Raw genomic sequence first — 13,947 nt, 5'->3', positions numbered from 1 at the left:
TGTATGATGGATTGACCAGAGCTCTGAGGGACGCTCAACGCTGGGATGTTGCTTAATAATATAACTTCACATCTTTCCATGAGATGGTTTGTTGTTTGTTCACTAATGTTCTCTACCAAACCAGAGAGATTTACACAAATGTAGCAGTGGAGGTAATTGTACTAATTTGTTGGGATTTAAAAGCAACTGGTTGCGCTAGATCTTATTATAGGGGCGCCAAAGCAAAGCAAACTGCACACTAATACCAAAATGTGGAAAAGTTCAGTCGGTGTGAATAGGGTTTGGCGTTTATTGTATCGTTTATCACTTATTGTGATAAATTTCTTACCACGATAAGAACTTTGATTTATTGTTGTGACGATAAAGTCCAATTAGTGATGTTCAAAAACCCCAAAAACTGTCCATATTGCTGTGGGATTGTTCATTTTGTTTGTTTAATGAGCGCATCAACAAATATCAAATTTGAAAATATTATTCAATGGATTATGCATTTACATCACAGGTGTCCTAAAGAAGCGCATTACAAATGGGAATGTTTTTGTCTGTGGGGGTTTAATTGTTGTGCCATGTACTTGCCTAAAAAAAACCAACCCAATAATAAATCGTTATTTTATCACAATAGTTCTACAGAATATCGTGATAAAAATGTAAGCCCATATCGCCCAGTCCTAGGTGTGAATACTTTTACTCTGTCGGACTCCGTACGTGAGAAAATGCGGACTGAAAACCGCCAACAAACCTCGGAACATAAACGATTACGGCCTTATTAGTGGCCTGACAGCACAGATCTCCCTACAAGCTGTTTCTAGTTTACCAACAGCATTAAAACAGTGTGCCTTCCTGTCTGCAGCCATCTTTTTATGTGCGGCTATTTCAAGCCACTGTGCTTTCAATTATATCCAAGCCCAGCATGAAAGCGGCTGTCACATCTCTCGCTTGTTTTCTGTTTCATAATAAAATGATTTCATGATCATGTGACTGAGTGGGTGACAGAGATAGACACACACAGAGAGAGGGAGAGAGAGAGACGGAGATGTGGGGGGGGAAAGCTCGCAGCCTTTTGAAGTGAGCTTTATGTGGACGGAGGCCCGGGTACGTTGCGCGCGCACGTTTTCCTCCACAAGAGGCCGCGCGCACATGGAGCTGCCTTGAGAAACAGCCAGACAGACAGGCAAGCCAGCATCTTCAAGAAAACAACCCATAATTACCTTGTCCGACCGCGGGATCACTTCCTGCAGGTCGGCTAATCCAAAAGGCTCGGTCTCCGTGGCTACCCTGTTGCCTGGAGACAGCTGGGGCGGGCTGGGTTGATGTTTCAGGAGTGACAGAGATGGGCAGAGGTAACTGAGCCGCAGGAACTGGTGAAGGCCAAGACACTCAGGGTCTTTGGATGATTACATTCACGACGATTACTATTATTAGTAACTCACATTTCCATTTTCTAAGCAGTTCCAGAATGCTGCATGGAAATCCAAACTTTATTTCACTTTTTTTGCTTCACAATGCTCCGCCGGCACTTCCGATAAACATGTGGGAAAAACTTTAAAATATATTGCAGCCTATTTTTACACATGGAAAACATTTAATTGAAGTGCATTTATTCTGTTTGGAATATTTGAACCAAGATTTTCCTCATCACTCTGGCTTTCAACAAATGGATTTGAATAAAATTATGCAATAAACTACTGTAACACTTGTGTTTAAGAAAGTTTATGAATCAAGAATTTACACCACTTTAGCTGGCTTAGCGTTAGCACTGTTGCTAAAGTCAAACTTGCTAGCAAACTAAGCTTTTTACCAAACAACACATATGGTATTTTGGCACTTAAATGGATTTGAATACAAATTAGACATGGCAAAGAAATAACGCAACACTTGTGTTTAAGAAAATGTGTGTTGAATCAAGAATTTACGTTTGTATCCCACTTTAGCTGGCCTAGCGTTAGCGCTAATGCTAAAGTCAAATTGCTAACAATGAGCTTTTTGCCAAACGGCACATCCTATCAGGCTTTTTTTTTTCTTTTTGGAAAAATGTTACATTCCACCTTGTTAGAGATTTAAGAAGTTACTGACCAAGTCATTAAAGTTTATTTTTAACGTGTAATACAGACCAGATTTAATGTTAACTGTTACTTATAAAGTAAAAGTGGAGCCTACTACTTATTTTATTCATGTAATTAAGTTGATTTATGTAAAACGATATAAAAACAAGCCACAATTGAAGTGCATTTTAATGATTTCTTGTAATTTAGCCATTTCATTTGGTTGTTTTTGTTGTTGTTTTATTTATGAAAAATCTACCAAAATAAAAGCTATGCTAGTTCTTATTTCCCTTTTACCAGTGACTACGAGACGAGATAGAACATGTCCCAGATGATATGTCAGAGTGACGCTCAAACGTCCCCCAACGAAAAGATCAACTTCATTTTCTTTCTTGACCCATTCATTTTCTGCAGACTCAAGAGTTTCTTTAAATCACAGCGAAGCCTCTTCGAACAGGCCTATTTTTAGTCCGACACATGCCTCTGACCCGATTCTGTCACGGCAGCTGTGACTTAGCGGTGGGCTGAGTGTCGAACGGGCTCAGAGAGAGCATCGCTGTCCAGGTCTCCTGAGTGGGTCACTCAGCTCAATATGAGGGCTGCTGCTTTGTGTTACAATTTGCTGTTGATCCCCCTGCAAAGCGTGACGTCCCTGTACCGCCATCTGCTGGCCGTGCTCACTCCATGGTTCCAAAGAAGTGAGAATGCTTCCTGAGAATGTCAGCGGCCCCCTTTGCCCCGTTTAACTCTGCCACATATTCCCCTCCCTCCCTCATTCTGTTTATCCTGCCTGCATCAAAAATAGCAAATTCCCTGAACAGGAGAGCTGCCCAAAAAAGAATTCAAAGAAACAGCATCGGCAAGTACAGAGAAATCAAATAAATTTCACATTTATTTACAAGAAATGTTTCAAATAACCCTTGGAACTTTTTGCCCAGAGAAGTCGGCTTTGGAAGAATTGGAGTGATGAGAGCCTCCAGTTTGTCAAGGGTCTTTCTCGTACAAATAAAGTGCATGATAAAGAAGGTATTTTCTCTAGTAGTGGAATGGGTTCAGCTTTGGTCAATCTGGGGAGTCTTCTGTCAGCGTTTCACCGCTTTGTTTCGTCGTTTGCGCCTTTCCGCTCTGTCCAGGCGAGAATCCGAAGGACTGTGTGGTTGAAGTCCTCTGGTTGATCAGCGAACACGTAATGGCCGGCGCCTCGGATCACCTGACAAACACAGACACCCGGGAATCGGTTTTTGACATCAAGTTTCAGGCTTTTGCAGCGGAAAGCCGAGGAAAGACAACTTACGACGATTTCCGCATCTGGCCTGGTCTTCTTCACCGCATATCCAGAGTTGCTGTCGATGCTGGACCGAGATCCGTAAATGAAGGAGATGGGAATGTCGGCTCTGACCCCATCGATCCGCTCCAGCATCGGCCTCTTGGCCCACCCGTAGGGGATGGTCATGTTCCTAAAGGCCGTCTCGCCACTGACGCGCAGAGACATCGTAGTTTGAGGGATTGAATGGAGTTAAAACAGCCACAGGCAGGAGGGCAAGAAATATGGTTTTTCACCTTGGCGTCTGGGCATTGAGGTGGTAGATGTAGTCAGACACCGTGTTGTCATCGAACACAGAGGAGTACTTCTGCTTGAAATCTGACCGGATAGTCTGGACCAGCATCGGACCTGAGGGAGGAGAATGTCCGGATGTTATGGCACCAAGTCGAGCCCAGATCATCGCCATGCTGGTAAGCTTAATATCAGGACTTTGTGCTGATGTGCATCGTTTGATTTCCTCTCAATTTACTGCCAAACAGCTGAAACTTGGTCTCATCTAAAAGTTTCTGGCTTTCTTCAAATACAAAATTGAAAACCTACACTCGTTGTTAGTGACAACCTTTCCACAAAAAAATACTTTTTTTGTTTTGTTTTGTTGCAATTGAATTGTCAGACTGCTGCATCCTAAGCGCACAAAGCAGCGTTAATGGAGATCCTTCCTCCCAGCAGCTGTTAGACTTTATAACCATCAATGATCCCAAAAAAACTCAAATATTTACATACATTCCTTAATTTGCACAATTTTTATTCAGTTTAAATTAAATTTTTTATGGTATCTCCACATCTCTGCTGTTGCACCGTTGTTTTAGTCACTTATTGCAAATATTGTTATTGTTTTTAAATTAACCTACCCAGTAACACATTCCATTGGCTCTGTGTTATCTAAAAACTGCACAGTGTTTTTTTTTTTTTTTTAAGTTTTGTCCTTGACATGCATTTATTCTTTATTCTGTTCATATACATTTTATCCTCTTATCTTTGTGTGAAACCAGCTTGTTTTGATTGCTTGTCACTTTGCTGCTGTCGCAACAGAACTTCATCACTGTAGGACAATAAAGAAATTTCTGTTCTCTAAATTGTGGATCTGAGAGGCAGCACTATGGCTTTTTGCAATTCTTCTTGGCTTTACACAGTTTGACCCCCAGGTGAACTTCGTGGGATGTCCACTTCTGGGAAAACCAGGAACACTCCAGAATGTTTTCCTCCGCTAACAGAGCTGTCTCTCAGCAGAATAGTTTATTCTAAATTATTTAGAAATAGCCTTGTTTTATTTTTTTCCCCGTTCTTCATTTTCTTTTCACAATTGCCCCTTTTTTTTCTCCTTTTTAATTCCTATATAAACTGTTGAAATGGATTTAGGTTTCGGACTAACATTAGTTTTGTTCTTGTTGTTACCTCAGTATAACAGGCTATGCAGTTTTCCCCCCTTTTCAGACCTACTGAGGATCAGACTTTTTTAATTTGATCCCCAATTATGTAATAGGAACTGGAGAAATAGTACATGTATGTTTGGAGCTGTAATCTGATCGTCTGTGTAATAAACCTAAACTTTAAAACACATGCAATAAAACAATAAAAACACCAAGGTCCCAGGAATGTTCAAGTGCATGTGTAGGTTTGTAAAGGTGTGTGTGTTCTGACCCAGAGGTCCGGCCAGCCTGAGACCAGCCAGCGGGTTGAATGGGCTCATGACGGCCCCGATGGCTCTGATCCACACCGGGATGGAGTAGTGGTTCGGGTTGTCTGGCCGGGCCGGGAACCCCCACGGTTCCACCAGCAGCAGATGTCTCACCCTGCACAAGCAGAAACACTGTATTACTACGGGTTGGGTATTTATCGCATCGTTTATCGCGATAAATTTTTTATAATCATACAAATTGTGATCCATCGTTGTCACGATAAATTCCAGTTAGCAATGTTTTAAACACTCCAAAACTGTTGGGATTGTTAGTGTCACTATTTTCTCCTCTGTTTATTCATCAGACAATATTGATAAATTTGAAAATATAACTAAATGCAGTTACTGTGTGCAGTTTCATGATACAAATTCATGTAACAGGTGTCCTAAAGATGAGTATCACAAATAAATATGTTTTTCAAGTTGTTTTGGTGGTACATAGTTCTTATTGTCACTTTTAATGCTATCGATAGTAGCACAAAATACCGTGACAAAGCCTTAGGTCCATATCGCCCACTGCTAGCAGTTACTTCATAAATGTATTAAATTAAGTTAACTAAAGCATAATCTTGAAAAGAAATAGCACCTGTTTGGGTATTTGAGCGTGTAGGCCGCAGACAGGTATCCTCCGAGGTTGTGTCCAAGCAGAACCATCTCTTCCAGGCCCACCTTCTCCCTCCAATCCTCCAAGGCCGACACGAACTCCTCCTCGGCCCCCTCGGGGTCGGTGCTGAACTGGGGGCGGCTGCTCCTGCCGAACCCCAGCAAGTCCAGTGCGTAGACGGGTCCGCAGCTGGACAGCGCGTCCAGATTCTGGGCCCAGAGGCCGACGCCTCCTCCGAATCCGTGGAGCAGAACCACGGGCGTCCTGGGCTGGGAGAGAGGCGGCAGGAGAGATGACGAGTTCGGATGCAGGTGGTTGGAAAAGGCTACGGTCCACAGGTAGTTGCCGTTGGATATGCGGATGTGCTGCCTGGAGTAGGGTCGCCTCACAACTTCAGCAGAGAGAAGGGACAATAAGACATGGAAAAGTAGAGGAAACATAACTTCTTCTTTTCTTTTTCTTTTTTTTTTTTGCTTACTTTTGAGCATTTTTTCCTCTGCATCTTTCAGCTGAGTTGGAGAAGTGGGGCACCAGGAGGGGAGCCAGTTTGCTATCCACGAACTGAAGTCAGAAAACACAGAAAACACAGAGCTCAGCAGGCGGACAGGAGAGTACGCACAAACAAAAACCATACACTGAACTTTGTCCATGTGCTTTTTGTTATCAGTGCTCCCTGGTTATCTCTGGACAAGAACAACAACAACAAAAAACCTTGACAACAGCAGGCAAAACACACGAAACTTTGCTCTGAGGTGTCTCAAAACTCATCAGCAGTAACGTTTATTGTAAATTTTATACTGAATTTCTTTACCAAATAGACATATTTCTTTAAAATTACTCAACACTAGCAGAAATCCCGACAGTTCAGGTGGGTGCGTATTAAATACTACGACGGCCTGCCATACTTTTAGAAACTAAACATTGAAAACAATAAAATTTAGAGTTGGGAGATTTAGTTAAGCAGTTTTAACAAGAGTAAACTTTAGCAAAGACCATAAACTGGGTTAAAACAAAGCATTTTGTCAAAATAAACAATATTGAATATGATAATCTCGTACTGAAAGAAAGTTGGAAATGTTTCAGGGACCAAATATAAACAAATACAGACTTCAAGTAAGACTGGTCAAAGTTTCAGGCAAGTGCTGATCCTGAAGGAATCATATAAGGATCAAATACAACATTTACGGTCCAAGGGTTTTCGCATTTCCAACAAAAATATCTATTCACTTTGAATAAATTAACAAAAAACAGACAATGAAAAATAACTAACCTTTGTTCAGTTCGAGGCTGGACCTCCTCCGCCATCCTCCGCATTATGTATTGGTGGTCTGAAAAGCTGTGGTCAAGCGAAACAGTGCTGTTGAAAAGTTACTGTGATGCCTTCAAGTACCTGCCGTAAAATTATGGAGTAGTTGTGTAGCCGAACACGACTAAAAAGAACGAGACTTACAGAAGTGTATAACCGTAAAGGACATGTAAATAAATTAATAATAAAACTATAAATAAATTAATGATAAAACGTTTTATTATAGTTGGCGCGAGGCGGTATTTGAGGGGTTGCTCGTTCAATTCTATGTCGGACTGTATTTGAAGGCAGCATCAACTAGTTACCAAAAGCTGCTCAGGTGAGCTAATTAACTTCGTCGAGGAAAATGCGTTATTTTTATCATGGAAACGAGAAGCTCGAGTGGTTCCGTACACGTCGGTATGTATATTTAAAGTAAAAAAAAGTCTTATAAATGTATGTTTCACTTTAAAATTTACAGTTGCCTGTAAAAGATACTTTGTCCGTGAAAGTATGTACATTTTCCTCGAACCTAGTCACCCTTTTATAAGCAGAAACTTTGAGCTGAGTTTGACTTTATAGAACGTCGTGTGAGAAAACAATAAGTTAATTTATTTACAAAAGATAATTTAAAATAAAAGCAAGGAAAGAACAGTAAAGTATATTTACGTTCAAATGAGTGGGTAAATAGAAATTTATTTGTGCAGCCACTACGTTATGTAGCATCATCCAATAAATTACTCTTCATATTAACTTGATCATAACATTTTTAGTTAGTATTTTATACAGCCACGTGTTTAACTGGTACGGTTCACTTTAATGTACATTATTGGTCCTCAAACTATTACTGAGGAAAATCTGAAAAGTGTGGCTATTAGGTTAGTGTTCCTAACTATTAGCCTAATAGCTGTTTTGTATACCCTCCTCTGAAACCTCAGAACAGCTTGACATAGATGGGGACTTGTTGCACTGACTTTTATTTAGTGGTATCAGAGTAAAGTAGATAAAAATGTACTAAACAGAGTTTTTGTCACAGAATTTTTTGCCACATAAAATTCCAGGGAAATATTTTTGAAGTATTTTGATTGCTTTTGTGACAACATGTGAAAAGGTTAAAGCGTTTTTGTTTGTTTTCTGGCCTGTATGAAGACTTTCCTGCTTTATAATGTTAGTGTTTGTGCAAAATTGCACATTTGATAATTCCTTAATTCAGACAAGGACTTAAGGATTGATTCAGTATGGGGGTTTTTTTTAGCCTAAAAATGAATCTCTGTATATTTTCAGAGTCGTGTGTAATTAACAAACTCAAACGAAATCTATAGATTAATACCTGGCAGCTCACCTGAACCTTTCCTTATCTTTCTTTCCCCCCTCCTTTAATTTAAGATAAGGCAGAGATTAAACACAGTTAATTTATTTTATTATCCTTCAGCACTTGAGTGTACAGTATGATTACATTGCCACAGGAAAAATTCACCTTTATCTTACCTCTTCCTTTATTTAACGTCTACACTTGCACTGAATCTCATTAAATCTTAAAAGTGGGATGGAGGGGTTTATCTTATAGATTTATGGACGTGTTATCCTTGAAAAGCTCAGGAGTATCCTTCAAGAAATAGTTCTCTCGTCGCCGTGTGCTGACTTGACATTTAGGAGTAATTTGTGTCTTTTGGAGTCTTCGAGAGCAGCATAATAGTTTGTACGGTGCCTGTGAAGGGTAATTTATATCCTTTGAATGTTTTCCCATTGTGCTACATTGCAGCCGCAAACCTAAAAGAAATCTTATTTGGAATTTATGTGATGGAGCGAAACGCCATTATGGAGAGAAACCTCCTGTTTGAAATCAAGTAGGTGTGAAAGAAAGTGTTCTAGTTAAAATTACACCGTGCATCAACCTGGACTCATTACATCTACCTAGAAACAAGGTGGTGGCAGTTTTATGTAGTGGGGATTATTTTCTGTTGCAAACTGGTCACAGAAAATAAGAAGGATAATCATTATTATTCATTTTTAAACTGCTTAATAAACAGCTTTTTTAAACTATTTTTTAAATTCATTATTGAAGCTTTTTGACAAAATTTCACTCATTATGTACATTTTAAGTGTGCAGTTGAATTACAGTGAAGTCAATGTGTATGTGTTCGAGTGGCCCAGTTAAAGTCTAGGTCTAAATCCAGTTGAAAATCTGCGTCACACCCTGAAAATTGCTGCTCAGGCAGTCAGGGTGTTTTGCACTAATTCAGGGCTGGCCCAAGTTTTTACAGAGCCGTAAGCAGAATGTAGTTCAGGGGCCCCGCATCCCCACCGCTAACAGCGTTTCGGTACAGGTTTGGTGGAATCGGTGACAGGAGGCCGAGTCCGACTGGCTAAAAGCAATCAGTGATACTGGGTTCTGATTTGCTGGCACGTATTGGTGAACAAACGGAGCTCAAACACAAAGATTAAACCCATAGCATCAGATTGCTGCTATGGTTACACAACAGTCAAACTGTGAAGATGACTATTTGCACACTTCCAGAGTAAATTTGCCAGTTCTTTTAACTCTTAAATGTAACTTCTAAACAGTTTAAAATCTTTTAATTTATCTATGCTGTGAAATCAAATATAATAGCACTCACTTTCGCAAACAAATGTTACGTGAGGCTTTCATAGAGTTGCCTTGGTCCGACTCTTCACTAAGTTCAACTTGGCAGCCTAACCTGAAACTACTGGAGGTTCTACATAGTACTGAACCATGGAGGTTGAATGGAAATGAGCAAATCAGTTTGATTTTTAGTTGTCAGATCTTCTCAATTTGATCTTTTACATAAAACCCCTGTAATGGATAGATTTATGCTGCCATAATATGTCAGAATGTGAAAAAGACTCGAGGTGTGAATGTTTTTGCAAGGCACTGCAAATCTTTATTCGCAAAAACTAATTTCTATATAAAATCTGATCATCCAGAATATTATAATATATGAATGTAGATTAATTTTTGCAGGTTAGAGATTAGTTATTTACCTGGTTTCACTCCTCTGAAATGTCCCAAATCCCAGTGAATTTTTGTCAGTTTGGAGAGAAAAAGGAATTGGAGGCGAAAGCTACCGGCTCTGGTCCACAAGGGGGCGCAGCCACGCTCCAGCAGTGCACCACTCACTCTCTGGCTGCTCTGAGCTTCTTCCCTCTAACACAATTTTCCTCTCACACCACCGCCCACTTCCAGCGGCTCTCAGACTGTGGCTTGGCTGAGTGGTTCCTGAGTGCTCCATTTCCTCTGCTCCCACTGATGCACACGCTTCTTCTCGCCATCCCTTCACTCTGCTGAGAGCTCAGAAATTTCATACGCCAGCAGACGGCGAGGCCTCGGTCGGGCCCGTGGACCGGCAGAGGTAGCGTGAGACTTCAGCTGTCTGCGGACCGAGTAACTGAGCCAAGCTTTCAGTGAGGAGACGACATAAATCTGCAGCAGAGAGGCAGCAGCTCCTTATTGTTTGGTAGAACTTGAAAACAAGCCTGAGGTTACGCATTACCACCCGGCGATAAAACACTCGTAACCTGTGGTCTGGCAGTAGATTGACTTTAAATTTCAACAAACAAGTGCAATCTAGTATGAAGGATCCAAGTCCTGTTTATAATCCGGCAGTAAAAGTAGTAATGTTTAATTTTGGGTTGTGTGGATTATTAGCATGCAATAATTAGGAGAGTAACTGCTGATGCATTTGTGATATCATGGAGAAACATTATGAGGATTGTTGGTCAGGTTTTCATGGTTGTTTTTTTTACTAAAAGCTGAGATTTGAAATGCAGTTTCTCTCTAATTTTTCCACTCATGTTTTTTCTGGTAAAATTTGGCAGAGAGAACAAAACATTTTGACATCAACTTGGTTGAGAAAGTCTGCTTTAGTTCTACAGTTCTGCTCACTGGCGTACATTAATTCATCACACGGATGTATTTCTTGCTTTAAATGATTTATTTCAATTTCTCCTTTTCCTGGGTGGGATGATAAAACTGCAAACAATTTCCGTGTTTTTCAAAACCAAGGTTCAAAATGATTCTGTTGTCCACACAAGGTCAAAAACGAACAAATCCCATGAATACTTTATATTTCTGGTCCTTAAAGAAGGTAGACTTGGACCACGTGGTTTTGCTGGCACTGATGAGATTCTGACTGGATGGTCAGCCATTTTTCTTTGCAGCAGTTAAATTAAAATGTTTGTTCTTGTCCAGCTTTTAAACTTGCTCCACATGTTTTTCTAGAGATCTAGAACCAGGGCTCTTTTAGAAGCTTAATGTTTGGTTGTGTTTGTTTGAATGTGTGTTTGACAATGTTGTTCAGTTCAATGGTCCCACTGCATGACTCTACCACCACTATGCTTGAAAGTTGGGGCACTGTTCCTCTTCTTTTTTTTTTTTAATGGGGGGAGGAGGAAAATGAAAGCCCCTCCACTCTTCTGGACATGTTCTTGTAATTGTGGCCAAACGGTTTAGACTCTGTTTGATCATAAAATGTTTTTCTAGGAGGCTTTTGGTTTGTTCACGATGGTTTATTTTAGAGCAGGAGTTTCTTTCTTGGTTGGCGCTCCCTCAATCCAAACTTTATTCATCTTAGACGGTTGACTCTTGGGTTCCAGCAACTTCCAGTTTATGTGTTTTTGATGCTTGGTGATTCACGAGCATCCTGACTATTTTCCTTTCATCTCTGAATCTCAGTTTTGCTTAAAAAGTTGATATATGGCTAATATTTTATGTTTCAGTGCAACAATTAGCTAAATAAATCTTATCAAGACTAGTTTGGGAACAAAGAAAGGAACCCTGACCTCAACCCCATTTCAAACTTTATGGACTATACATAAGAAAACCAACCATAAATGAACTTTACTGCTTCTGCCAATAAATATTGTATCAAAATCATCCCCAATCACCAAAACATGACATTCAGAAACAGGATAAGTAGATGTAAACATCTTGCTGGACATTTTATTGCTCTGTTTGAGGATGTTATGTTTTTATGACCCTCATGTAAACATATTTATGTGCACTGTAAAAAGGAACCAGTCGGGCTCCATTAAATGTGTCCCAGTGAATAAAAGAAAGCAGAAATAACAAATGCAGACATCGGAAAACATGCCAATTTAAATATGATTAGCTCGCATGTTAACAAAAATAACACGAGAGATTCCTGAAAAGCAGATTTACAGACACATCGGGGTATTTGCTCGGATTATATCGTCCCCTGACTTTTATCAGGTTGAAAGGCCTTTAAGGTAAATATCTGCAGGACTAAAATGAACCTTGACAGGCTGATGAGATAATGCTGACTAATGCTGAGTGTCGTGGTCCCGTTGAGCAGAACGGCTGCAGTGCCACCATCATGACAAAGAGAGGAACATATGACATCCATAACCATAATGAATGAGCTACATTAGCTATTCTACAGAGAGAGAAAGACATTATGCCTTTGTCTTTGATTGTCTAGTCAAACATTGGTACTATGCACATACCTTGGTTACCAACTTTGCTTTCATTTGACAGAATGGGAAACATGTTTTGAAATCTCAGTGTCCACCTCTTAATTCCCGGCAGAGGTGATGACTGTTGTTTACTTATTTATCCGACACGCGGCCCTGCATCATCAATTTCAGGAAATCTGCTTGTTTGTCTTCGGTTAGTCATCCTAATATGTTTCATTGGGACGGGAACTAACAGAGGCTTCAGCCTCCTCTACCCAGATTAAAGATTTATCACTAAATCAGCCAGTCATCTGCAGTCCTTCAGTCCGACTCTTCAGCCCACTGGAACTAGTTTTTTTATTTTTATTTTTTTATCAGGGAGGAATAATAATTTTAATTCATTTATTTTATGTTGCCTTGTTTTCTTCTAATTTATTGCATTTGAGTCACAAAAATTAACTCTTGCAGTCATTTCTCTTTCATTTCTTGCTCACCATCTCTTGTATAAACTACGTGGGTATAGTGCCTTGGGAATTAATTAATACCTTTTGAAATGTTTCACATTTTGTCATTAGTTTGTTTTTGTTTGTAGCGGTACGGTATGCCTTTGTTTTCAGCCCCACTAGAGGGAATAGCTTCTTCCTTTTTCTGCTGTTACAGATCTTGTGAGGTAATGCTCTACTAGCTTTGCACATCTGGAGACATTTTGATTTATCAAAGTCTTATAGAAACTGAATTTAGGTCTGGACTTTAACTGGGCCATCCTAACAGATGAGCATACTTTGATCATAGCTACTCCTTATCATGTTAGCTTTATGTCTTTCAGTTGTTGTTCTGCCAAAGTCTCACGTCTTGTAATTGGCTCCATCAATCTTCACATGGACTTTGACCAAGTTCCTTAGCTTTCCTGAACAAATGCACCCCACCCCACAGCATGATGCCTCCACCACCATTTTGGGGGTGATGTGTTCTGAATTATGTGGGGTGTTAATCTGAAGCACTATCTTTATTTTCCACCATTTTATGTAACAAAAAGCTATGAATGACTAAAATCTGTTGCTAATCCACCAGCCTTAGTAGTATGAAGTTTATGATTTTGGTTAAAGATGATTCCTAAATTTAAACCTGAAATGCTTCGCTTTTATGAAGGAGTGGTTTTTCTCACTCAGCTCCACGAGGGTGTACCTTTTTTTTTTTTTTTAAAAAGAAAAGCATTGTGTTGATGTGTGCCACTGCCAGTGGGCGTTCTCCATCAGAGTAGGCATGATAATATGTAAATTCCTCCACATGAGGGACTTGATGTTCTCTGCAATTAAGTGGAAATATATGTGCATATATCGGCATCTGGATCAGTGCCTGGACAAATGGAGTTGGAAAACATTGTCATGTTGGACATTAATAATGTCCAACATGGTGTCGTTATTTACCTGACTTTGTCATGTGCGGTTAGTTTTAGAGGACAGACCTTTTGATTCATTTGTAATCTGCTGTGTTCATTTCTTGCCCTCATTAGGCTAACGTTAGCATTTAAACTCAGCCAATTAAATGGTCAGCCTTCATATTCTTGCATGAATATCTGCC

General features: G+C 39.9%; 1 protein-coding gene across 1 annotated transcript; it reads right to left on the bottom strand.

Annotated features, from left to right (window-relative positions):
• Nucleotides 1–2,906: 2,906 nt before the first annotated feature.
• LOC122843947 (1-acylglycerol-3-phosphate O-acyltransferase ABHD5-like) lies at nt 2,907–7,098 on the bottom strand. The gene is made up of 7 exons (XM_044139103.1): nt 6,919–7,098; nt 6,127–6,209; nt 5,631–6,039; nt 5,008–5,159; nt 3,603–3,714; nt 3,337–3,517; nt 2,907–3,252 (listed from the first exon to the last, which is right to left on the bottom strand). Exons 1-7 carry the CDS (start codon nt 6,960–6,962, stop codon nt 3,133–3,135), a joined length of 1,101 nt encoding a protein of 366 aa, XP_043995038.1. The 5' UTR covers nt 6,963–7,098; the 3' UTR covers nt 2,907–3,132.
• Nucleotides 7,099–13,947: the final 6,849 nt, after the last annotated feature.

Source organism: Gambusia affinis, linkage group LG14 (assembly GCF_019740435.1).
Source record: "Gambusia affinis linkage group LG14, SWU_Gaff_1.0, whole genome shotgun sequence".
Classification (NCBI taxonomy): Eukaryota; Metazoa; Chordata; class Actinopteri; order Cyprinodontiformes; family Poeciliidae; genus Gambusia; species Gambusia affinis.
This window is presented reverse-complemented; position numbering and strand designations above follow the sequence as displayed.